At 40.3% G+C, this 26,316-nt stretch overlaps 1 protein-coding gene across 1 annotated transcript in view; it reads right to left on the minus strand.

Annotated features, from left to right (window-relative positions):
- Window positions 1–26,316, minus strand: part of GRIP1 (glutamate receptor interacting protein 1) — a 548,438-nt gene that overhangs the window by 80,793 nt on the left and 441,329 nt on the right. The window contains exons 14-16 of the mRNA XM_043967674.1: window positions 25,200–25,280; window positions 9,217–9,286; window positions 7,638–7,783 (exon numbers count right to left, since the gene is read on the minus strand). Coding sequence (XP_043823609.1) covers window positions 7,638–7,783; window positions 9,217–9,286; window positions 25,200–25,280 — 297 coding nt within the window. The remainder of the gene's footprint in view (window positions 1–7,637; window positions 7,784–9,216; window positions 9,287–25,199; window positions 25,281–26,316) is intronic.

Consider the following 26,316-nt stretch of genomic DNA (forward strand, 5'->3'; position numbering starts at 1 on the left):
TATGTCCTGCATTAGATTGTAAGCTCCTTGAAGGCAGGGACTCTTTTCCCCCTTTTTGTATCACCAGTGCCTGGTACACAGTAGGTATTTAATTAATGTTGATTGATTGATGGTAGATGATAAGGCTTAGAAGAGCTTCACCTCCCCAGAATGACATTCAACTCATCCAAGTGCTGTGACCAATTGTGTCATTCTTATCAACACCACCATAGACCTGGAATTTGCTCCCTGAACTGTTTTAATAGTACCCAAGTTAGCTTCAGATTGTGCTTCTAGATCCTTCTGTCTATTTAAGCTTCAGCCCAACTGGAATCCTTATGGTCCCTTAGTTTTTGATATGGATAAGAACGGCCATTTCTAATTTAATAGTTACAATGTTTCCAAAATGTAAATGCTCAAAGGTGTCCCACCAACACAGCCTACGCTGAGGTCCTCATGATAAGAAGGGACCCATTGTAGAGTTAAATGAGAAAGGCAACTTTTTGAGATAAATAAATGCTGTGTCAATAGAGAGTTCTCATGGAAGACTAAGCAGATGCTAATGATATTATAAACAGCATTTATGTCACAGCAGAAGGTCTGCGACTCTTAGTGAAAGGCACAAAAGGAGGCCAGTATACTTGCTTGTGCAGCTCCACTCTAGTTAAGAAAATTAATGGCGCCATGAAACAGATGTAAAATGGCAGCATTACTTATCTGTGATGTTATTTTCAGGATACTTGAGTGCTGCCTATTTAGCAGAATGAAAACTCTGGCTGGGATCCATCATGGCAGCTGCCTATTTGATCAAATAGGGATACTCAGACTTGGGAGAATACCTTTTAAGGGCAGAAATCCATGGGTCATCCAAGGTTCATGGGGGCCAGCCTGAACAAATGAGCTATTCAGGGAAAGAGCTCAGAGACTATCTTTCCTTGTCATGGGGGCATCATACGTTGACCTATCGGAATAATATATGGCATCATGGTTCTGCTCCAATGCTGATCTTTTAAAAAACGGAATTCAATTTTGCTTTATAGGAGAAGTGATCATTTATACTCCCCCAAGTCAGGAAGTATATTGATTCCTCTGTGGGATCAAGTGAATGGAACACAGAGGGATCAACTATTCCAAAGAGAAGCTGGTTTTTCACAATGTAAAGCATGGCATCCACAGCAGTCTGTTTCATATCTGGGAGCTGATGATGTGATATTCTGGCTAGTCTAAACTCAGTCTCACTTGAAAAAGCTGAAAAAAATGACTCACATTGGGGTCTCTGGCTTATTTTGCTGGTAAACAAATTTTCAGGGTCACAGCCCTTCAGGTAATGATTTCACTGAATGGTAGGGACATTACCCAAGCCTCTATTTGGAAATACATAAAGGTAATTTGCCTCAGAAACAACAAAAGGCAGCCTCAAAGGACATCAGTCCACAGTTGGAGATTTTGTGAAAATGAAGTATTGATGGACCTAAAAAGAAGGGTATCTACTAAAAGAAAGAAGATATAAATCGAGAGGACAGCTGTCAGTTTGATCTTGGTAAATGCATAACTCTAAGATGTTTCCTGGAAGTTTTTTGCTATTGGGCATTTATGGATGTATTTGAGTATATGGATCCTGAGTCAGGAAATTCAACCAAAAGACCAACCAAAAGAGGGCAGGGAAGAAAAGCAAACTAGACAATAGGATGAAAGCTCTGTTCTAAAACCAATTTCTTTTCACCATTGAAAGAAACAGCTAACATGAATAAGTTTGGGCAGTTGAAACAAGAACCAAAGGTCATCTAGAGAAAGTTTCAACAATAGATGGAAGACCTATTTCAAATGCAGAAGCCATAATAAAACATTATACTTAATGACTGCAGGACTGTGAGACAACAGAATGAACTTGAGCACAGGGACCATTTCATTTCTCTCTTTGTATCTTCAGTGCCAAGAATTAGGGCCTTGAATCTGTCATATTCAATTGAATTCACTGCGTGCCATGAAAAGACTCCAAAGACAAGGCATCAGACCAGAGACTTTATCAATGCTCAAACAAAGTTATATTACCTCCTAGAGTAAAGTAAATGGAAAAGAAATGAGAGAAGTGTCACTGGACAAAATGCTTATATCTTGAAGCAAAAATCTGTTGAAGCTAACAGCAATGCATGCTAGCCAAGGAACCAAGTTATATTGCATAGCTATAAATCGTCTAGCTGTGACTGATGAAAGTAGCATTGAATTAAATAAAGAATTGGAAGCCTCCGCCCATAGCACATACAGTCTACAATTACTGTCAGAAACATTTCAAAATCTGGACAAAATATATCCACAGATTTACAGTTATAAATGATACTTTGAGACTCAAGTCCTATATGAGATTTCATGACAGAAGATGGCAACATTTCCAAAAGATGCCTCACACTAACCATACGAAGAATTATCAGTCAATTTCAGGCCTGTCTCCCCATGCTTTGGAAATCAGTGACTGCAACAAGAATTAATCAATACTTCCCAATCAGCCAATCTTGACAGAAGAGCAAAATATTTGCAAGAAAATCATTTCAGTTTTTAAAAGGGAGAAAAAAGCTACCTACCTACATTAGTAGTCCATAGAGTTTTACGGAATTAAAAATGTTTAGCCATTTTTTTCCCTGATTACTTTTGAGCTTCATTAATCAAGACAATTTGTGAACCAAGCTTTCTTGGTGGGAGACAGAACACTGGGATCTCCCATCTTCTCTGTATATGGATGATCAGAATATAAATAACAAACCATGACTTACTTGAAAAGCTGATCTGTAATAGTGTGTAGTTAAGAGGAATCTGCTTTTGACTAATATGACCTTTCAATAGCTCCATGGAAGATGGGGAACTTTAGTAATGCATCTCAGTGGGATGAAGACAGTGTAGCAGAAATCTGAAGAATACCAGGTCTACTGAATTGAGCAGTGGTCTCTAAATTTTAAAGTGGTCTCTAAATTTTCAAACCATCAACAGATGGATTCATCGATACATCAAGGACCTATGATTAGTAAGTGTAGACACTCCCTCCATCAACCTGCATCCCAGCCTGTCCATAACTCGTCTTAGACAGTTTCCTGTGGCTCAGAGAGCTTAAGTAACAAGCTTATGGTCACACAGCTAGTAAATGTCAAGATTCATGAATAACGAGATAAAGTTTGCCTTTGTGCCCTCTTTTTCTGGGCCCTTTTCTTTCAGTACCCTCCCCCATCTTGGGCACCAATTTCTCTCACCTACTCAATTTCTCCTGTTCTGACCTGATTAAAATCATTCAGACTAAAGTGTTAGGAGTTTTATATGCCACCCCTCTCAACAGGTTTTATATCTGAAGACAGGGCATGTAGAGAGAGAAATGTAGAATAAAGGAAAGAATACTAACTTTGGGATTTCTCATAGTTGATGAAAGGTTTTCCATTTTCCTGAAATCACACCATGCAGGCCGGTACCTATGCTTTAGGTAGCTTCTGTGTGAGAGGCCTAGGTATGCACCTTCACATTCATTTATAGATTTTGTTTTGTGCTCACCTTCTGATGAATTTACAAGTATCATCGTAGGTACATTAAGATTTCAGAACATTACCTACACAAAAGTGTCACTAATTTCTTTCTTTCTTTCTTTCTTTTTTAAGGGAAAAGGATTATTGAAGGTTATGAAGAGGCAAAAAACAAGAAGGCAGACATCCACCAGAAAATGCAAACCTGTTTCTGTCCAAGTGCTTGGTACCTGCCTCTGATGCTGTTGCCAACTTGTCGGCATGCCCTGGCTTTGAATGCTGGAACATCCCCAGCCACGTGCAAAATCTATACTTTATCTTTTTACTTGGAAAACAAGGCAGCTGAGGTGTGTTTCAGGCTGGCAGTCGATGCAGCAAAATGTTTCCCAAAAGGCAGAGCACTAGCTGATGGAGGGATCTCTCCAAAAAGAAACCCAAAATAGAAAAGAAAAACCAAAACCAAAACCCCAGCTGTGGTTGGGTTGGAAAAATGCAGCTATAAGCACAAATGAATTGTATAAAGGAGTGGCATGAAGTTTAAAACTTGAATGGTGAAATATCAATACCTACAAGCTAGATCTTCAAGGACAAAGTTCTTGGCAAGGAGCTGTTGCCATTTGTAGAATACTAGAATTTGTCAGTAGAGTAGGGACCATGGTTTGCTGTGAAGGCTTTGAGTAGAAGGGAGCACAGGTATTGAAACGCGTGGGAACTGATAGTACCAAAATGATGTTGGAAGGCTTAAAAGCAGGGAGCAGTCAGAAGACTACTAGCATGGGAATGGTTTGGCAGGGCCAAAGATCAGCCATCGCTGGTAGTGTGGAGCATACACAATCAAGAGTGTATTTGGGGGGCAGCTAGGTGGTGCAGTGGATAAAGCACTGGCCCTGGATTCAGGAGGACCTGAGTTCAAATCCGGTCTCAGACACTTGACACTTACTAGCTGTGTGACCCTGAGCAAGTCACATAACTCCCATTGCCCCGCAAAAAAACAAACAAACAAACAAAAAAAGAAAACCAAAACCAAAACCAAAAAAAAAAAAAGAGTGTATTTGGCCAAAGTCAGAGAAAAAGTAACAAGGAAGAAAGAGAAAAGGAGAACTTGGGGTGGGGCAGGCCTGAATCACATATTGTTTAATCTTAGGTTTCATTAGATCTCATTCCTAGAGTATACCTAGCTTTTAGATTGATATGGATGGAAATGTGGAATACTTTTGTTGTTTGTTTGTTTCAGTCATGTCTGATTCTTGACTCCATTTGGACTTTTTTTTTTTTTGCAGAGATACTGGAGTAGTTTGCCATTTCCTCCTCCAGCTCATTTTACAGATGAGGAAACTGAGGCAAACAGGGTGAAGTGACTTGCCCAGGGTCACACAGTTAGTAAGTCTCAAAGGCCAGATTTGAATTCATGAAGATGAGTCTTCCTGACTCCAGGTCCAGCACTCTATCCACTGCACCACCTAGTTGCCCCATTGGAAGGGGCCATTAATAGAAAGGAATATGGAATGTGCAACCTGAGTTAACACATTTGTCATTTCAGGCAGAGTAAGACCTACTTCCTTTAAAACTGTAAGTTATGGAGAAGTTGTGATATAGGCATGTGTTGGTGGAAGGAGTGTCTACACTTAGTAATGTAATGATTGGAATGATGCCACCTGCCGGAGAGTTACTGTAGGAAAGCTCTGCCATGAGGAGAAGGCATCTGAGGGCAAGCCATGCGGCTTTCTTTGGCGTTAGGAAGTGACATTTGCTCGTGGGTACTGTCAGTCAAGGCCACCAGCCAACTAGCTTGGAGATGTGTGTGTGAATGGATGGGATGTTGCCAGTTTCACAGGAGGCTTGTGGGATGCAGGAGGTGTGGTTCACTCTCTTTCGTGAGGCTAAAATGCGCTCTCCCTTTGATAGATAGATGAATCTAGGCCTTTCTCTCTCTTCACCAAATTCTTATGCTCCTTAATAAATGCTTAAAAGTCTAAACTCTTGCTAAAGCTTATAATTTATTGGCTACCACTCATTAGATATTTTAGACAGACTAGCTAGAATTTTAGCCCCTTACAGTAATCATAGGTCCTTGATGTAGTAATGAATCCATCTATTGGTGGTTTGAATTCTAGTCAGGATGATACATAGCAATGTCACAGCACTCCTCTGCTAGGGTTTTGTGCGTGCGTGTGCGTGTGCGTGTGCGTGTGCGTGTGCGTGTGCGTGTGCGTGTGCGTGTGCGTGTGTGTGATTTTTTAAAAAAATCTTTTCTGTTGCCAGAGAAGAACAAGATTTTCAATTCTTGTAGTTCCTTCCTTCTTAAAAGTTTGTATTATTTCTGAGCCATATCATGATAGAGCTATTTAGAGGGCCTTTAGTACTCAAGACACACTCTCTGATACTGTGGAAAGGATGTTGGATTTGGAATCAGAGGACCTGGGTTCAAATATTGACTCTGCAATTGCTACCTGAGTGAACTTGGGTAAATCATTTAACTTCTTTGGGCCTCAGTTCCTTCATCTGCAAAATAAGAGTACAATACCATATGACAGCCATGACCTCTTGAAGCTCTAATTCTTTGTTAGATTGGACTGGATACTTTGACTCCTCGTGGTCATTTTAAGGATGAAGAAATTAAGAGGATGCCATAGGTTTCCAGAAGTCACCCCATTTTCATAGTTGACTTCAGTAAAGTTGTTATCAGATGGGGAGCACCCCTTTCCAACTCTGCTAACCCAATTTCTCAGGCTTTGAGTTCTCATTTGTGTGGATGGGAGAAAAATTATTATTAATAACCAATGATCTGGGGAGATCCGGAGTTCCCCCTTTTTTGATTCTCCTCATTTCAAAACCTTAATCTCTGAAGGTTGAGCTAACTTTCTCCCCTATCGGACCCCACCCAACCTTGCAAGGAATTTCTAGTCTAAGGTGAATTCCACTCAGTCAAGCTTGGGTGGAGAAAGATCCTTCAGTTCAGACTGCCCAAGGCTGGGGGTGGTCTGCTCTAAGGATAGTCTCTGTTCAAGAGTGACCTGATATCACTTTCAGCCCCTCATTGGAATGAGCTCGCTTCTCTTTATAAAGTCCACCTCAAATTCATTGTTAACCAATGAAAGTTGATTGCCCTCTGGTGGAACACCTCTCTTCCAAGGACATATAAACCTCAGACAGTGTCCACGCTTCCTTCTTGACCACTGAGAGGATAAGCAGCCCTTTTTGTCAATCACTTGCTGGCCATGATGGATAAAACTGATTATAATTGACTCAACTTTGTCTCTCGAAATCATTTTATTCCCCAAAGCGGGGGGACTTCACCTGATTTATGATCTGAGGAAACACAATCTGCCAAGGATACCATATTTCTATGACCCCAAATAAAGATGAGTAGCCCTATTTTGAAGCCAGAACTTTGAAAATGCTGTTGGAAAAGCAAATATTGGAAGTAAGAGAATCAAAAAGCTGAAATGGACTTTAGAAATGATCTTATCCAATCCCTTCACTTTCCAGATGAGGAATCTACCACCACTGAGAGAAATTAAGTGATTTGTCCAAGGTGTTATAACTAGGCATTACAGAGCTGAGACCAGAGCCTGGGCTCTTAGATTCCCAGCTCCTTCCTGAATGGGAGTGTCTCGGTAGTACTCAATAGGAACGCAAATCCAGCCAGAAATATCAAAGAATGAGGTAGGTGGGCTAAAGAGGAGTAAGGCTTATTTTAAGATAAAGCCACAATTTAGGTACAGTGGATAAAATTGCTGGGCCTGGAGTCAGTAAGACTCATCTTCCTGAGTCAGAATCTGGCCTCGGATACTTAGTAGCTGTGTGACCCTGGACAAGTCACTTAACCTTGTTTACCTCAGTTAGCTCATCTATAAAATGAGCTGGACAAGGAAATAGCAAACTATTGTAGTATCTTTGCCAAGAAAACCGGAAAAGGGGATAATGAAGAGTGGGACACAAGTAAAAAAACAAAACAAAACACCCATTAGCTTATTTTGCTATGTATATGTGTGACTGAGATAATATCCATTTTAAGAATTGGCACGACAATCCTAACTGTGATTCTAAATTGGCTGAGAATTCTGCAGCTACCATCCCTGATATGAGACTGAAAGTCTGAAGAAGTTGGAAGACAAGATCACAAAAATCAACAGAGACTACATTTATGATCAGTACCGGAGTTATCTTCATCTTTACGGATTTTGAGCTTCACGAGGTCTTCACACTGCTGGAGAATCTGAACGGCATCTTCCATGGAACAGTTGTCCAGCCGGATGTTATCAATGGCCAGCAGTTTGTCCCCAAGTTCTAGGGTCCCGGTTCTGTTAAAGGAATAGAAACACATGAAGAATTGGTACCACTTAAGTGGGCTATTTAAAGTATCATTAAATGTAATGCAGATTTTGAAGGAAAATAATTCAATTTTTTAAAATGCATTTTCTTTAAAATTGTCTTTTGTAGGCTTGGTTTTGTTTTTTTTTGTTTTTGTTTTTGACTGTCTGATTTGACAGCCATGACATTTAGCTACTGGGTATTAAAAATATTAAATTTATTCCTCCCTTAAATAAACAGGGAACTAATTGATTTAGATACTAGACAGACCACACTCAAGAGAAGACCTCAAATGCCTCTTTCTGCAGAGGAGACCTTTCCTCATTTCCCATCAATTGTTTTCAAGGTTCCTTTCCTTCTATTCTGTATGGATTGTGAATATACCTACTAATTTACATGTTATCTCTCCCCTCTTCTTGAGGGAAATCAACTGGTTCTGTGTCTGTGCCTCCCTTTATATACATGTGCCTTTGACACAACAGAAGAAGTTAATCAATGCTTGTTGCTTTATTGATTAATTGATAGATAACTGTGGAAAAGACAGAATGGAGAGGGCTGTATTTTGAATTGGTTAAGAAATATTTTGCAGCTTTATTTCCATACATGGTCAATCCCCATGTGTAGGAGGAAGAATTGGGAGAAGGCAAGGGAAAGTGAAATATGGAAGTGGATTTCTGATGACTTTACTAGTAATTTGTTTTGTTTTGAGGCAGTCGGGGGGTTAAGTGATTTGTCCAGAGTCATATTGTTAGTGTATCTGAAGCTAGATTTGAACTCGGATCCTCTTGACTCCAGGGCCAATGCTGTATCCAGTGCACCATCCAGTCCACTGGGAAGCCTTTGCTATTTCCAACTTTGTTCAATGAATCACATCAATTTCTGGATTGGAGTGGCAAGGCGTCTCACTGTGTGGCAGAACAAGGATGACTTAGGGGCTGGAAATATCCACAAAGTACCAAGTTTGAGATAAGCATGCTGGGGACCTTTTCTTGCTCTGAACCCAAAAGCTGCCCCTGACTTGGCTCTGGTTCCTAGCTAAGACCCTTTGTGCTTAGGATGCAGGCTTTGGCATCTATCTCTGATTCTTACCTCAGGTTTGGTGCTCGCTTCAATGGATTTGTCTTCCTGGGCCAAGGAAGAAATAACCTAGTGTGGGCTTTGGCTTTTCTGTTACCCAGTGATCTCTGTCGGGTAGCTATCACAAGAAAAGCCAACCTTATCTTTAGGTTGTAGAAGGTTAGGTAGAGAGAAACCGGACAAAGAGAACATATGACATGGCGAAACACTCATGAAAAACTCCTTGACTGGATGAGAAATATGCTAGAGATAGAAATAAGAATATAGGCCCAATTAGCTATTAACCTGAGACATGGCTAGGTCTAGACTAGCTCATCAGATGGAAGAAGTTTGCCCACTGACTCACCTGTGAGCCACACTGCCTCTCTTGATATCTGAGATAACAAGGGGATCTCCTGGTTTTCTACTGGCTGGTGCTATAAAGAGAAAGAAAGAATTAGTGACATTTTAAATTGATTTTTACACATAAAACTATATACCGTTGGCTATTTTTTTAAACTGCTGTTTAGTTTGACAGATAGTATAACTGTCAATTCTGATTATAATTCCATAGTGATAAAGCTCTTAACATGCCCTAGTAAGTGAATACTTCATTTCACTGACAGCAATATTTTGTTGCTACCTGGTTGTAGTTGGACACATACTGGTATCATCACCATCATTCAGAGTTACAAAGAAAGCTATTTAGTCTCATTTATAATGGTTAAGTTTCAGTATTCTGCTATTTCAGTCACTAAAATCACATCAATAACAACAGTAGTGATCATTTACATTTATACAGCACCTCAAAGTGGCAGAAGTCTTTATATATGGTATCTCATTCATATGCCAAGTATCACAAGAGGTACCTTCTCCTCAAATGCTACAACTACATCTGGGCAGGGGAAGAAAGAAAATGGGATCAGAGACCTCTCCATAGGGTAGGTGGCATCTGAGATGGACTTTGAGAGATGGGCAAAATTTAAACAGGTAGAGGTTGAGGGTGGAGTAACATATTACAGGTATGGGGATCATTCTTAGTTTCCAACAAAGCATGAGGAAGAGAGGAGAAGGAGATGGCCTTGGATTCAGGAAGACATCAGTTGACCTGTTGTCTGTGTGGCTTCCATTCTCTCAATACTAGAAGTTGCAGAGAAAGGCCAATATGCATTGGTAGAGGGAGTTAATTATGAGGAGGTTCCCTATAAGATGAAATCATAGTCTAGTTCCTATCTCTATTCTTCCTACTAAGTATATAAAAGAAATCCTCACCATAATCATGAGTTAAGAATTTAATTCCTCCCTGGAGTAGTTTTGCATAATTCTTTTGTTATGAATAACCAAATTTTCATGGCTTTTATTCTTATATTTCAACACTGTCTGTTTTACTGGGCATAGGTCATACAAATCCAAACGTAACTCGTGTATCATAAGCAAACGTTTTCTCAGGATGCCAATATGTTTATAAAACATTCTGCCAAGATGTATAACTACCACACAACAATCAATATGTTTTCAAAAAAAATTTATGTTCCATTGACCTGGCCTCTGATCAAAACCAATAGTGAAAAAGAGACAGTAAGGCCCAATTCTGTGACCTTTATAACCACGGGAAGTATCGCCAGTGACTTTTTAGAAGCTGGTGGTGCATTTTACAAACATAAGCTGAACAGCTGGGGTTGTATCCTATCAAGTGTGTGCTGAGTTCCCCCGGCAAATTACAGGGACACCTGTGGCTCAGCACTGAAGGACTTGTGTTTTGAAAAAAGGAAGCAATGCTTATTGGCTCCTGGTTAGGAAGACCTGCTTACTCAGAGGACCTTGGGAAGGGAGCAGCTCTGATCTATCTCTTCCTTAAACTAGGCTAATATTGGCCCAAACTACTCTGGGTACACTTTGAATGCAAAGAATCTGAAAAACGTCAATTGAACATGTATTGTATTTAAGGCACTGGGCTACATACAGTTGTTCACCAGAAGAAGCTTATAGTCTCATGGAGTGGAGGGAAATAAGAGAAATATACAAATAACCAGAATACAAGGTAGAATTAATAACAGCCATGGATAAGAATAGTTAGCATTTGTATAGTATTTTAAAGGTTTGCAAAGTACTTTACAAATAATATATCAATTTATCATCACAACAACCCTGGGAGATAGGTGTGATTATTGTCCCCATTTAATCAAAAAGGAAACTGAGGTAGATAGAGGTTAAAGGGACTTGCTTAGGGTCACACAGCTGAGAAGTGTCTAAGGTCAAATTTGAACTTGGGTCTTTTTGACATCAGGCTTGACATTCTATCCACTGCAACACCTAGCTACCCAGGGCATTTTAGAGAGAGGTATGATTTATCTTACTATTTTAGTCTCAGGTAAGGCTTCATGGAGGAAATGGCCTTTGAGATGGGATATTAAGGACAGGTAGGAAGAAGGAATAACATACATACTCAATTAGGTATAGAAATCTATCTTACTGTATAGGAAAGTAGAAGGGGAAGGGGATGAGAGAAAGGGGATTGGGTGATGATAGAAGGGAGAGTGGATTGGGGGAGGCAGTAGTCAGAAGCAAAACATTTTTTAGAGGGACAGGGTGAAAGGAGTGAGAGAATAAGATAATCAGAAGGGAAATAGAATGAAGGGAAACACAGTTAGCAACCATAACTGTGAAAAAAATTATGAAGCAAGGACAGATAGGTTTTAAACAGGTAGAAATGTGAATGAAGGGCATTCAAAGCAGAGAACAGAATCAACAAGGGACTGCACAGGATGTTTCCTGGGACAGTTTGGCTTCAACATTAGAATAAAGGAAGAGTTAATTCAGTTACATTCACTAAATTTAAATTTGTATGGGCACTTAGGTGGTGCAGTGGGTAGAGTGCCAAGTCAGGAAAATTCATCTTCCTAAGTTCAAATCTAGTCTTAGACATCTCCTAGCTGTGTGACACTGGGTAAGTCCCTTAACTGTTTGCCTCAGTTTCCTTAACTGTAAAAGGAGCAGGAGGGGATGGCAAACCACTCCAGTATCTCTTAGGAGAAAACCCCAAATGGGGTCAGGAAGAGTGGGATACTACTGAAACAACTTAACAACAAAAAATTTAAAGTCACTTAATTTTTTTTAAGTACTTGGAAAAAAAGTAGAAAGATAGCTCAGAAGATAGGTTGGGTATGGAATTTGGACTTTATCCTGTAAGCAATGGGGACATCCTGAATTTTTTTGATCACATTAACAGAACCATGTTTTAACAAAATTAATTTGACAGCATGATCTAGGATGGATCAGAACAGCAAGAAGCAGAAGCAAAGAAATAATTTAGATCACTATTGCAGTAGTCTAGGCAAGAGGTAATAAGGTCCTGAGCTAAGATGATGGCAGTGAGAATGGAAATAGGAGGAGAAACTGATTGAACAGGGAATTTTCTATATGGAGAAAGTCTTCTCCACCAACAGAGATGACTGTGAAAATCTAACTAAAAATGAATAAAAGATAAGACAGAGCTTCCTGAATTATTTTGAGGTCAGATACCCAGTTTCCTTTAGGTCTGAAATGACTTCTTTTTACTGGAAAGTCAATCTAATTCTGAACAGTAACCCAAATGTCTCATGTGGGGACACAAGGAGAAGCTGGAGTGTAAAATGGGAGAAATGAGCATTGGTGACTGAAAACCGTTCAAAAGCCTACCCCATGAAATCTGTGTTAGGCCACATGTGGCAGTGCTGTGGGTCTACAGGCAGTGGAAAATTATGCACAACTTTTAGGTGATTTTTAGCAGTTTTACTACTTAGCACAACAGGGAAAACGTACACAGGGATTGCAGTAATAAAGCAAAGTTGCAGAGGTTTCACTGGTTAATCTTAGTCCTATATGCACATTCTAGGAATTAGGCCTCAATCTTTCTTAGTTATTTCCTTCTTTTCCCTGACCTTGCCCCTTGTTCCTCAGTAGTCTAAAGCCCAAAGCTCTTTGGGTAGAATGCTAGGGCAAGTTATTTTGTTATTGTACAGTCACTTTTCCAGTCAAGTCCAACTCTTTATGCCCCAATTTGGGATTTCCTTAGTAGAGATCTTGGAGCGGGTTGCCATTTCCTTCTTCAGCTCATTTTACAGATGAGGAAACTGAGGCAAACAGGGTGAAATGACTTGCTCATGGTCATACAGCTAGTAAATTTCCAGGCTGGATTTGAACTCAGGAAGCTAAGTCTTCCTGACTCTAGGCCTGGCACTCTATTCACTATGGCTCTACCCAATTTCCCCAAGTCCTAGGTTTCTAGCTAATGTAGGTTCATGTAATTTGATGAAACTGTTAGAAGTTAAATCTGCTCTTCTTTCCTCTATAATAGCTTGACTCCTCATTCATACTCATGCCATGTTGACTGGATAATCTACTGCCCAGGCTTGATGTTTCAACCTTCACAGCATCATTCATTCCCTTTCCTCTAGCCCCAGAGCTGCCCAGCTTATGCAAACCTTCATTACCTCATGCCTGGATCACTGCAATAACCTTCTGATTGGTCTCCACACCGCAAGTCACCTCCCACTCCAACCCACCTTCCAATCAGCTGCCAAAGTGATTTTCCCCCAAAAGCAAGACTGACCCACATCACTCCACTGCACTAACTAGCAGCTTCCTATTACCTCCAGGATCAAATATGTGCTGCTGTTTGTCTTTTAAAACCCTTCCTTCACAGCCTGGCTTCTTTCTGGCTCCAGCTTCTTGGAGCCACAGGTGAGAGTTAGGGAACAGGTAGACACCAAAGGAGGATGAGTAGCCCTGAAAAGGGCTCAGTCAGCCCTCACACCAGAGGTGCTGGTCCTCATCTATTATGTGCTGGGCCCAGGGGGATATAAATAAAACAGACAGCCCCTGCCCTCAAAGGACTTAGAAATTAATCAAAACTTGTTTAGTTTTTTAAAAATATTTTGATACCTGCATTTCGATGTAATTGGTTTCCAATCCTAAGAATTTTATTTTTTGCATTTAAAAACATTATTCTGAGACTGCCAAAGGCATCCATAACACAAAAAGGGTAAAGAACCCTAGATTTTTATTTTTATTTTTTGGTTGGACAATGAGAGTTAAGTGACTTGCCCAAGGTCACACAGCTAGTAAGTGTTCAAGTGTCTGAGGCCGGATTTGAACTCAGGTCCTCCTGACTCCAGGGCCGGTGCTGTATACACTGTGCCACCTAGCTGCCCCCAACCCTAGATTTTTTTGATGGATATACAGGAGCCCTGTCCTTGGTCCCTGATTCTCTGCACGGGAAAGGCCATTCCTTTCCTGGTCTTCAAAGATTTCTCTCCTTGGCCTTAAGTCATCCAGTACTATTCACAAATTCTCTCCCTCTCTGCTCCCTTCTCTTTCTCTCTCCCTGCCCTACTGCTCCCTCCTATAGAATGAAAGAAGCTCATCTTCATATTAAATATAGGAATATTATGTTCTTCAGGAAGAAAATCAATATACTATATACAAATTATAGATTTTGAACTACAAGGGACTTTAGAGGACCCTGAATTCAAAACCTTCATTTTGCAGATGATGAAACTAAAATCTAGAGAAGGCATGAGATAGGACTTGACTAGGGTTATGCAGGAAGTGAATGGCAGAGCCGGAATTCAAACCCAGGTCCCCTGATTAAAAATCCAAAGCCCTTTTCTACCAGTAAGGGCATCCTGAGCATATGAAATTCATATGATACATGAATGGAGTTTCTCCTTTCCAAGGTATGTGGTTTAAGGAGTAAGAAATCATCTAAGTCATATAGACCATTTAACCATTTAGCTTTAGTTGGATTACAACAGCATATATGTATATATACATATATAGACGCATAGACATCTCTCCCTTCCCCCTCCTCCTCTCTCCTTCTCCTCCTTCTTCTCTCCCTCTCTCATAGATGACAAGTGAATTTAGTTGCCTTCAGATGGAGTTGTGGGCTTAGATTTTACTATAAAGTTAGCAAAAATGGTAGCAACTTTCCTTCTTTTGCTTAAAATATAAGGGGGTGGGGAGAATTATTGACTTATTTACCCCTAATCAGCAAATTGGTTTTATGACTAGATCAAGAAACAATAGGAAGCTTCAGTTTACTTAGTCCTACAAATAAGCCCCAAAGTAAAACCCATATCTATAAAGTTGTTAAAACAGAAAACACTACATGCTATCTTACTTATTCAGCATCTGGGGGAAATAGGTTCACCAAAGAGATTATTCCTCTTTCTGTAGATCTGACCTCTCTCTCAGAAAGATACGCCTACATAATTCACAGGTGCAGAAAGTCCTCAGGAAGAAGTATTGCTAGAGGGTTTGATGCAGCTTTTAGCTTGTCACCAGAAAAAGAGAATCTATACTCAACTTCCCAAAGCATCTAGTACAGGTCAGGCACACAGAACTCTGAGTGACTTCAAAAGGACAAGTAGAAGAAGTGAAATTGGCATTAGTCAAACCAGAATGGGCTCTGTCAACATCTACCCAGCCGACTTTCTTTGTCCTGCTAGGCCATTTCACTTTCAAGAAAAAAAAAAAAACCACACACGATATAATAAATCACTTTGTATTATAGCAGTAACATCAATAAAAGGAATGTCTGATGCTAATGTGCTATAAACGCCTCATCTGGAACTTAAGAAAATTAGCCTAAAACTGCTCACCACATTCAAAATCACGGTGACTCATTTCCGAGTTAATTAGGTATGGCAGAGTGAGCAGTAAACCAAGTGTGAAATGTTTTAATGAGGTGTTTCTCAGAGACAAGAGCTTCCTTCTGAAATACAGGGGGGGAAATTTTTGGTAAAAGGGGAATGAGTTAAATAACTAGATCTGTGTAGTCAAAGGACATGAAAACGCAATACAAATTGTTTGTTGTACTTTTCTGTGGCCCCTTTTCTGATAGAAACTCTAACACGATCCAGAAATTTCCTTGCTTCTCCCCTGTGACAAATTCACAAAACCCAATTGATTAGGAAATAGAACTTTTATTGAGTAACAAGGAAATCAAACAGCACGAATGCAGTCGGCCTTTCCCTATAGAGTTTAAAGATTTATAACGTTATCACCAGGCTAACATCAAATAAAGGCTCATACATGGGATAGATATTCTGCACACTCATTATATATGCATTGGTTGAGTTCTGTTCAATATCTGTTCGTGTTACTGCGGTCTCCAATAGATGGTAAACTCCTACAGTGTTCAATACTCAGAGAGCATCGCATGCAGAAACCTGCTTTGGGTGAGCATGAAAATGAATTGTCATCAAGTTCAAGATCCAATTCAGATTCTTCACTACCAAAATCGGAATGCTACTCGAGAGAAAACATAAATTTATACTGACAATAATTAATTGAAGTGGAGCTGAAATGTGAAAACTGCTGAAGAATCACTCATTTAGCAAACAAACCTATGATCTCTATCTATGCCCAGAATTGTCCTCTAACTCAACACAAGAAAAGATTAAGGATTTCATCAGAATGGATGTTCCTTGGACAGAGAGAAAAATCATCTTTTCCATGCCTTAATAGAAGATACTTCAGAAACAGTTGCTATTCCTTTTCTTTTTTCCCTCTGCCCATCCCCAGTCATCACCTGGCAGGTAACCAACCTTCTGGTGATAAGTCTCTGCACAATTAGCTAAGCTTGTCCTTGGACAACAAACTGCCTATCTCAGAGCCCATACTTGAAATGTTTCCATCCTGGGAAGCCCCTACCAGATAATGGGCTTCACTGACAGAGCCTCTGAGGACCCAGGTACATTTTCAACACCACAATGAAGCACTGAAAATAGACAGAATTACCTTTCTGTTGGTTAAAATAAAATATAAAATAAAATAGGCTCCTACCAGTGTTTGTTTTTTCATCAATCCCTCATCGTAGCTATTTGGAAACAGGGATATAATACTATACTCTCCTCCCCTCCTCCACCCAGCAGAACATACTGATCTCAGAAAAGAAGCAAGGAACCACATGACAAGACAGAGGTGATGGCTATGAGGATTAATAGGATGGGGACTTTTTAGCTCAAAATTGACCTGTTTCTTAAGAAGAGGTACCAGCCCCAATGACTATCAGATCTGGTTTAAAGTACAGAAGGGAGCATTTGGTCTCCAATCCACAGGGCAGCCAACAGAGAAAGGAAAGTAATTACATATGTGAGTGGACCAGAAATGGTGGAAAGGCCATTGGAAAAATACACAGAGGACTCCTGTTCTTTCACTTGCGTCTCCTTTATAGAGGAGCCTAGGAATAGTTCTCTACTCTCTCTAGACTCTTTTCTTCCTAGTGGGCAAAGTAGTTTCTTACTGCTAAGTAGTTTCTTTTGCTATGGTTTCCTGTTAGGCTAACAACCCTCCCTCCAATATGACAGTTTTGGGTGTGTCTGCCAGGACATTGGTGAACTCAGGATGCCTACTTCCCCCCTTCCCTACCTCTTTCTGTCTCTGTCTCTCTCTATATGTTTGTATATGTGTATGTCCATATGCATATATGTACACAGATATATGTATATACCTGCACATAGATTTAGATAGATATAAAAAGATATAGATAGAAAGGGTTTTTCTTTTCTTCCCATTTTCACTTTCTTTTCCTTCTTGCATATGAGATTTAGAACTGGTAGGCCATGTGACTCCATGTCAAATAAGCCAAAGTATCCCCTAACTTGGACTCTAAAAAAAGTATTGACTTTAAAAAATATAATTTAATTTTATTTGCATGAATGTTTGTATGTGTATCTTTGGAATTATCATCAAGAATTAGTCTCAGGGCAGCTAGGTGGCGCAGTGGATAAAGCACCAGCCCTGGATTCAGGAGTACCTGAGTTCAAATCTGGCCTCAGAAACTTGACACTAGCTGTGTGACCCTGGGCAAGTCACTTAACCCCCATTGCCCCGCAAAAAAAAAAAAAAATTAGTCTCAGTTTATAGAAGTAGTTTTTGACAGTCACATGTTTCTATTAAGCCAGTCAAATCAAGAAACACTTATTCAGTAAGCACTCTCTACATGTCAGGCACTGTGCTAAGTGCAGGAATGAAGAGGGAGACAAAAAAGAGTCTCTGTTCTCAAGAAGCTCACAGTTTAACAGAGGAGATGACATTTAAACCACTATGTTCTAACACAACATACACAGGAGAAACTGGAGATAACGGAAGCATTAAGCAAGAGTGGGAAAGGCTTTTTGAAAAGAGAAGGGATTTTATCAGGGATCTGAAGAAAACCAGTGAAGCCAAGAGACAGAGATGAGGAGGGAGAGAATTCCAGGCCACGGGGAAAGGTTGGAGAAAATTTATGGAGTCAGAAGATGGAAGGGGTCCTGCAAGGAACAGCAAGGGTCAGGGTTACCGCATCACAGAGATTTCATTCAAAGTCCATTCACTAGCAAGTCCTCATTAACTTCTCCAACTCCCCGCAAAGGACCAGTGGAAAGTTGTGTCTACTGCTCTACTCCTCACCACTAAATGATCCCCAAAGCTGCTGGTGTTGGAAGGGGGCCCAAATGAGCTGCCTCCAAGGCAATGTTCCTAATCCCATGCTTATGCTTCTCGGTTTATTATCAGCATTATTTCACGAATAGGAATATCACAGTATCACAAACAGTAGTCCAACTTGGCTGTACCGACAAATCCCCCACCACTTCCCTTCATGCAGCTCCTTCCTGCTCCAGCTAAACCAGGTCCTGTCTTCATTTGCTGAACATGACTCATTCTTTCAGCCCCCCGAGCTTGGCTCCTGCCGCTCCCTCAGTCTACGATATCCTTCTCCCCATATCTGCCTATTGAAATCTACCTTGGAGCAATGGCTAGGAAAAACAGTGGCGCTGGCAGCAGGGGCACGGCATTTGTACACCCATATTGGTATCGGGCATAGCACCACAGCAACAGGGGAAGAAAGAACAGTGATTGCTGATTAGTGGATAATTAGGCAGATGGAAACCTTCTGCCTTCAGGCAGATTTGGCTGTTGGTGGGGTGAGGGTCAGAGCCAGGAAATTCTTCAAGGCTGAGGAAGGGCTAGGCTCCATGATCCCAGCTGATCTTTTACCTTATCTTGCTGGGATCTGTGAGTGAAGTTTTCCCCCATTCCTAAATTTCTTTTCTTCTTTTTTCCTTTTTTTGGGGCAATTGGGGTTAAGTGACTTTCCCAGGTTCACACAGCTAGTAAGTGTCAAGTGTCTGAGACCGGATTTGAACTCAGGTACTCCTGAATCCAGGGCCAGTGCTTTATCCACTGCGCCACCTTGCTGCCCCATTCCTAAGTTTCTTAGTGATTTTAGACTTTAGTAGCTGATAATGCTTTGAGTGACTATTGGAAAAGATGTAAAAGTAGACTTTGGTCTACTTCTGTTCTATGTATGTAATTTACAAAGCCATTTGTATAGTTTCATTATATTATATAGTATATTTTAGAAGCTTCATTAGATGATGAGGAATTAACTTTAGGTCTAGTTTGCTTTAACTAGGGACAAGATGCATAATAGCTAACAACATTAAAATACTTATACAAGTGACGTCTTTTGTGAAAAATGTATAATCAAATTAAAGGTTAATTTACTAAAAATAGTTGGACTTAACCAATCAGAATTGTTAAAGGTAACACAAAATGTATATGAAAAGTGGTTATTGCAAATGATGATGTCATGTATGCTGTTGAGGGATGAAATGTATGCTATTTCTTCATATTTGAGAAATAATGCAAATTTGAGCATAATGCAAATGTTTACCCCTTATGCCTTAAAAAAAAAAAAGAGTATGATGCTGTAAGAAAATACATGCAGACAAATGCCATTATAGCAAACATATTTCTTGGCTTAGGGTATAAGTATTCATGGATCCTGAAGCTCTGGGGTCTTTGGGTCCTAGACTCCAGATGGGCTTTATTGTGAGACAGGATCTCTCTCTCTCAATAAACCTATTTTCTTTGGCTTGGAGACTTTGGCTTTTTCTTTATCTAACATTGGGACTTAGAAATTTTGGGGCAGGCCAAGGCCACACCATTTCCTAGTAGTCTCCTCACCATCCTCATATCCTCATCCTTCTCAACTACTTCCCACTGAAATCTTGGACTCCAGCCTGGGGTCCCCTGGTAGGGTTAGCTCTTTCTTTGGCTTGCTGAGACCCATGCCTCCAGGCAACTTCTCAGCTGCTCTTCACTCTACCCACACACAGGATCCCCAGCCCCCAATTTCAGGTCTCTTCTAGATTTCCTCCATGTGCTATCTTCTCCCAATACAATGCAAGGTCCTTGAGGACAGGATCGGTTGTGCTCCCTTGTATTTCTATCCCCAGTGCTTGGCATATAGTAACACATGCTTTTCTATTTTACCTAATCTATCAATCTAGTTAATCTATCTTATCTATTCTATTTATCTAATATGGCCTATCTATCTAATCTCTATCTAATCTAATATTGATATTGATAAAGTAAAATTTAGACTCCCTGTTTCCAGAGCTAAGGCCCAGCAAGGAGGCTGTGCCCTGATCTTGGCAGGACAATAATCCTTTGTGATCACCCTCTGGATGATCTTACCCTCTGTGCTAATTACTGTTAAGGGCTAAAATTCTAGCTAGTCTGTCTAAAATATCTAATGAGTGGTTGCCAATAAATTATAAGCTTTAGCAAGAGTGAGGCTTTTAAGCATTTATTAAGGAGAATAAGAATTTGGTAAAGACAGAGAAAGGCCTACATTCATCTATCTATTAAAGGGAGAGCACGTTTCTAGCTCCGCTCTCCACCAGAGTCCAAAGGAAAGAGCCCGAGACCGAGCGCCAGTCTCTTCCTTCCTCCTCCCACTAGCCCACGTCACTTCCTGACGCCAAAGAAAAGACTCCTGGTCTTGCCCTCAAAGGCCTTCGCTTCATGGGCGGAACTCTTCTACAGTAAGTCTCCAGCAGGTGGCATCATTCCAATCGTTACATTACACAATTCACCAGGTGTTCTCTGGTCAAAGACAGACACTGGACAAAGTCGAATCAAGCTTGCTGCCCTCTCATTGTTAGGGCTATAACTCACTGAACAGTCACTAGTATAAGTATGGAGATCTCTCCACACCACCTTGGGCCCTCCCCAATATGCATGTGTCTACAGCTGCTCGTTGCTTGCAAACTTTTTTCCTCACTTAGAAAATAAACTTTCTAATGGCTAGAAGATGCATGGGGGAAATTTAGGCTTGGTCTGAGGAAATAATCCCTAACAACGAGATCGATCCAAAAGTGGAATTGGCTGCCTTGGGAAATAGTAAGTTCCCCTTCACCAAGTCTCCAAGTAAAGGCTGGGTGACCTCTTGTTGGATATATTATAGAAGTGATTTTTTTTCCAGGTATGGTTGAAATAAATGGCTATTAATGTCAAAAAATATATAAAATAAACTCTAACTCCTGACACCTATCTCTGGTCGATTTTGTGCAGCTCCGGCCATACATAGGTTAGAGACCCATTCTGGAAAAAGTCCGGTTGACAATATAATCGTCCTATCTATCTAATCTCATCTCATCTATTCTATCTAATCTACCCTATCTAGCTACTCTCTAATTTATCTAATTTCTATCTAAATTATTCTGTCCATCTAATTTTAGCTGTTTAATCTACACCATCTATCTAATCTAATCTAAATAATTGAATCCATCTATTATCCTATCTCATCAATATTCAATCTATTCTATTTATTTATCTAATTTCTATCTAAGATAGTCTAATCTATTTCATTTATTATCCTATCTATCTATTCTATTTATTTATCTAATCTCTAAGTAATTTTATCTAATCTTTCTCTGGCTCTGGCTCTCTCCCTCTCTGTCTATTAAGCTTCTAATCTATCTGACCAGCCTTCCTTCTTTCCTGGGAAGTTATGTAGGTCTGTCTGTGAGCTTTCTGCCTGCCCATCCTCAGGGAGATAGATAGAAGAGAAGCATGCTATATTTCTGCCTTGCCTAGAATCTCATGTGCTATATGGCTACATTTGCCACTTTTTCAATGAGTCAGTCTTCTAGTCTGGGTGAGTTTGAAATAATAAGATAGATTTGGAGATCACCCTGGCTAAATTTCTGATGTAATGATGGCTCTGAAACTCTACCTTATTATCCCCTAAGTGTATGTTTGGGACCCCCCCCCCACAACAACTATTCCCCTGGAGAGTCAAGTTCATAAAGTCATCTGAAATAGTGAATCATGGGGAGGTGCACATGGTGGTGGCCAAGGTGGTATTTGAGGCCATATCACCCCACCACTGAGTGGGGTTCAGGCCATCATAGTTTTCCCAAGAAAGAACTATGTGGGCATACCCAGGAGATACTTAAAGCCTCCACTGAGGTGTGTGTATGGATGGGTCTTAATGGACCTAGGGTCCATGGATAGATTCTAGAGGTCCATGAAATTGGACAGGGAAAAAATACCATCTTAATTTTTACTAACCTCTAAATGAAATTGAGCACTTCCTTCAATGATGAAGGTAGGCAACAGACCCTCTGAGAAGGGGCCCAAAGCTTCACCAGATGGACAAAGGGATTCCTGAGACAAAAATGATTAAGAGCCCTTTGCAGTAAAGCTACGGTCATCTCTCTCAAGAAGAGAGAGGGAATCTGGGTCACTCGGCAGACTTGAGGCAGGCATGGGAATGGGAAAAACAGCAAGGATAAACCAACCTAAATCTACGTCTAAATAACCTGGGAGTTAAAAGAATCAAAAAGTGCCTCCTCCCAATAACCATCGCCTCCTAAAAACAGAAAGACAAACGAACAAAAAAGCACACAAATTCTTGCTGGGGCAGCTAGGTGGCGCAGTGAATAGAGCACCGGCCCTGGAGTCAGGAGTACCTGAGTTCAAATCTGGCCTCAGACACTTAACACTTACTAGCTGTGTGACCCTAGGCAAGTCACTTAACCCCAAATTGCCTCACTAAAAAAAAAAAAGCACACAAAGCCCTCTGACGTGCTGAGCTATAGCTTACTGAGAAACCAAGGAGGCAGTTACAATATGGCGGAAAGGGCAGTGGCTCTGTGGCAAAAAGTTTTAACAGTCGGTTAGCGATAATGGAGAGACGCCAGTTTTTTTAAGGACCACCCTTTCGGGGAGGAGACCAACGGCATGAGCTATGCAGGCCAGTCCACCTAGCACTCCACTTCCGGGGTGCGAGCTTAAAAGGCAAGGAGAGAACGGAAGTGGGATCTCTTTCCTGCTCTGCTGGTCCCCTGGCTGCGCTGCATAGACAGACACTGACTGGACTTCGACTCGGCCTGGCTCGTGGTTAGCAGCATGTGCTTGACTCGGTCTCTCTTTCTTCTCAAAGGTGGCCTTGGGCTTTTGGTGAGTTTTATACGGAATATAGACTAAGCTTAGACTTAAGACTATTTGTTTTGTATTTCTATTTTCCTATCCCTCTAATCAACATCACCTGGTAACTACCACACAATAAAAGCTATAACTAGAAAACCAGAAGCTTCTTCCATTTACTAGTCTGGGAGATAAATTAAGGGAAAGGTTAAAGAGGGGAGATTTATGATCTAATATCCAATTTTATATCTCACAGCTCCGAATTGGAGGATCCAGTTTCAAATCTTGTCACCCACTTGTAACTTTAGAAAAGTCACTTAACCTCCATAGGCCTCGCTTTCCTCCTATGTAAAATGTGGGGGTTGAACTAGATGACTTCTGTAGTACCTTCTAATGCCTGATCTAAAATACACTCTCTAAAGTCAGTCTCATGAATAGGTAGCTAATGTTTATAAGGTAATGTTTCATAGAGAAAGTGAACTGTAGAATTTTTGAATTGACTAAATCAAGGAAATATAAAACCAACAGAAAGGGCTTGAACAAGATGGAAGTCTTGATAATCCTACTGGATTACTTTTTAAAATTATTCAATAATATTTTTTGAATAAAACCTCTTGGTTTTGGGGTCCCTTTCTCACTATAGTTTTCTCCACATATTCTAAGATTTCATGAAACCCTTGAGCAAGATACTCTGTCTCCCAAATAAGCATTCTCACTGGCTGTCCCTCATGTTTAAAATTATCTCCCTCTTGCAACTAGGTGGAGCAGTGGATAAAGCACTGGCCCTGGAGTCAGGAGGACCTGAGTTCAAATCTCACCTCAGACATTCACTAGCTGTGTGACCTTGGGCAAATGACTTAACCCTAATTGCCTCAAACCTCTAGGGCCAAGGACCCAGATATCTGTGGAGAAGAGTGTGACCTTGCACAGCCCTGTCTCACTTAAATCCAATTTACTGACTTCTCCCCAATATCATGGTCCTCTTCGTGAATGAAGGACAAACAACAACATTTCTACCACTTAACACAGTGCTTGCCATATAGCAGGAGTTTCATAAATTCATCTTGACCTAACTTTCTATAGTTCTTTAAATACAGAACTGTAGAATCATCATTTCCCAATGCTGAATTATCTTTCAACGGATAAGCATAAAATTTTCATTTCATTCCCTTGTCTCCAACTTAGTTAACATTATTTTCTCAAGGATGAATTGTATATTCAGGCTTGATTTATTTTCCACAATGGAGAATTTGTATTTATTTCTGCTCTCCATGATCCAGTTTACACTATGTAGTCTAGATGTGATTACTTCTTTTTTTTTTTTTTTTGCAGGCAATGGGGGTTAAGTGACTTGCCCAGGGTCACACAGCTAGTAAGTGTCAAGGGTCTGAGGCCGGATTTGAACTCAGGTACTCCTGAATCCAGGGCCAGTGCTTTAACCACTGCGCCATCTAGCTGCCCGATGTGATTACTTCTTAAGCAGAGGCAGGGCCTACCACTGACCAAGTGTTATTTCCTCATTTGGTTTCCATGCCTGAATTTCTTACCATCCTCAGGTTTAACTTTGTTTATTGGCATTCAAAGCCCAGAGGATCAGACACTCAATCTCTGTAACTCTACTGTGATACAGAATTCTCAGAATTGTTTTAGTAAGAGAGCTATGTGTTCAGAGTCTAAAGGAAATGGGAACATTGAAGGAATTTAAAATGTTTTGTTCCTCATTTCTGTTTGTTTTTCCACAATCATCGTTGTTATGAAGGAATTCAGAGTCCATTTGTCACAGAGAGATGCTTTCTCTGTGAGGGGAATGGCATGTATTGGATAAGAGGATAGCTAAGATAGAAAGGACAGAAGCCAATAAACGTGGGGCCGATGCAATTTTTACTACTTAACCAGAATTTCTGTGGGCCTGATGGATTTCCAAAAGCCATTTATTTATATAGCTGTATTAAACAGTAGCAAACCTACAGCCTACCAACACAGAAAACCAGTGGTGATTTTCCAATAAGTAAGACTTGTAACACCTGTAAGGCCTTGGAAAATAAGGCAATTCATTTTATTGCTTTGATCAAACAAGCTGAAGGAATTGGGTTTACTTACAGCTTATGGTGATTCCAAGCTCCACACTGTGCTTCTTGGGTAGCTTCACGTGAAATGTTCCACTGCTTGGAATTACAGACTCTGTAATGAGAAACAAAGTTGATTTATGATATTTACAGGACACCAGGAATGATACTGAGCACCAGCAAATGAAAATGCATTAGGAGTACTTGCATCATGATTGCCAATCATAAAATGTGGGGATGATGGGAAAGAGGGCTAACTTCTGCAAAACACACTCTGGCTCCAAAATGCTAGGGACATACATATTTTATGGGACTATGAATGTCTAGCAATAATATTCCAGTTGGCTTATTTCTCCCCTTCTATTCCACTTTGCCAAATTCTATCATTTGAAGCCCAAATTAAAGGCCAGCTTTTCCATGGGGTCTTGACAGATAACTTGGGCCCTTGCAATCCATAAATTCAAATTATTAATTTTAAAATAAATAGGTCTCCCATCCCATTGCAATGTAGGGTCTACTTAAGTTATCCATAGTGATAGAAATTACATAAATTGTCTCTGTCAGCTAGATGGTACAAGTGGATAGAGTGCTAGATTTAGACTCAAGAAGACCTGAATTAAACTCTTACCTCAATGACTTACATGACCATGTGACCCTGGGCAATTCACTTAACTGGTCTGCCTCAGTTTCCTGAACTGTAAAATAGGGTAATGACTATAACCTATCTCCAGAGTTGTTGAAAATCAAATGAGATAATGATTGTAAAGCACTAAGCTTGGTGCTTGACACATTGTAAGTTCTATGTAAATATTTGCTATTATTAAGATACCATGCAAACCTTAAACTCTGTGAAGGTAATTGCTGATGTTGTTATAATTATTTTAGGTTCCTAGAGTTTAGAGCCAGAATGCAGCATTTGTAATACAGATAAAGAAACCGAAGCCGATTGTGATGTTTAAAATCTAAATTGTGGTCGCCTTGAATGAGAAGCTTTACACCAGTCCTTGGGCATTAAACATTTATTAAAGCATACAGATATTCCCATGGAGTTCAGAAAGTTAAGAAAAAAACCTATTTAGCCTAGAGTTCCAGCCTGGTCTGGTTCTTCCTCAAGTCCTCTGCCACAAGCCTGCTTCAATCATGATCTCTCT

This window comes from Dromiciops gliroides, chromosome 5, assembly GCF_019393635.1.
Source record: "Dromiciops gliroides isolate mDroGli1 chromosome 5, mDroGli1.pri, whole genome shotgun sequence".
Classification (NCBI taxonomy): Eukaryota; Metazoa; Chordata; class Mammalia; order Microbiotheria; family Microbiotheriidae; genus Dromiciops; species Dromiciops gliroides.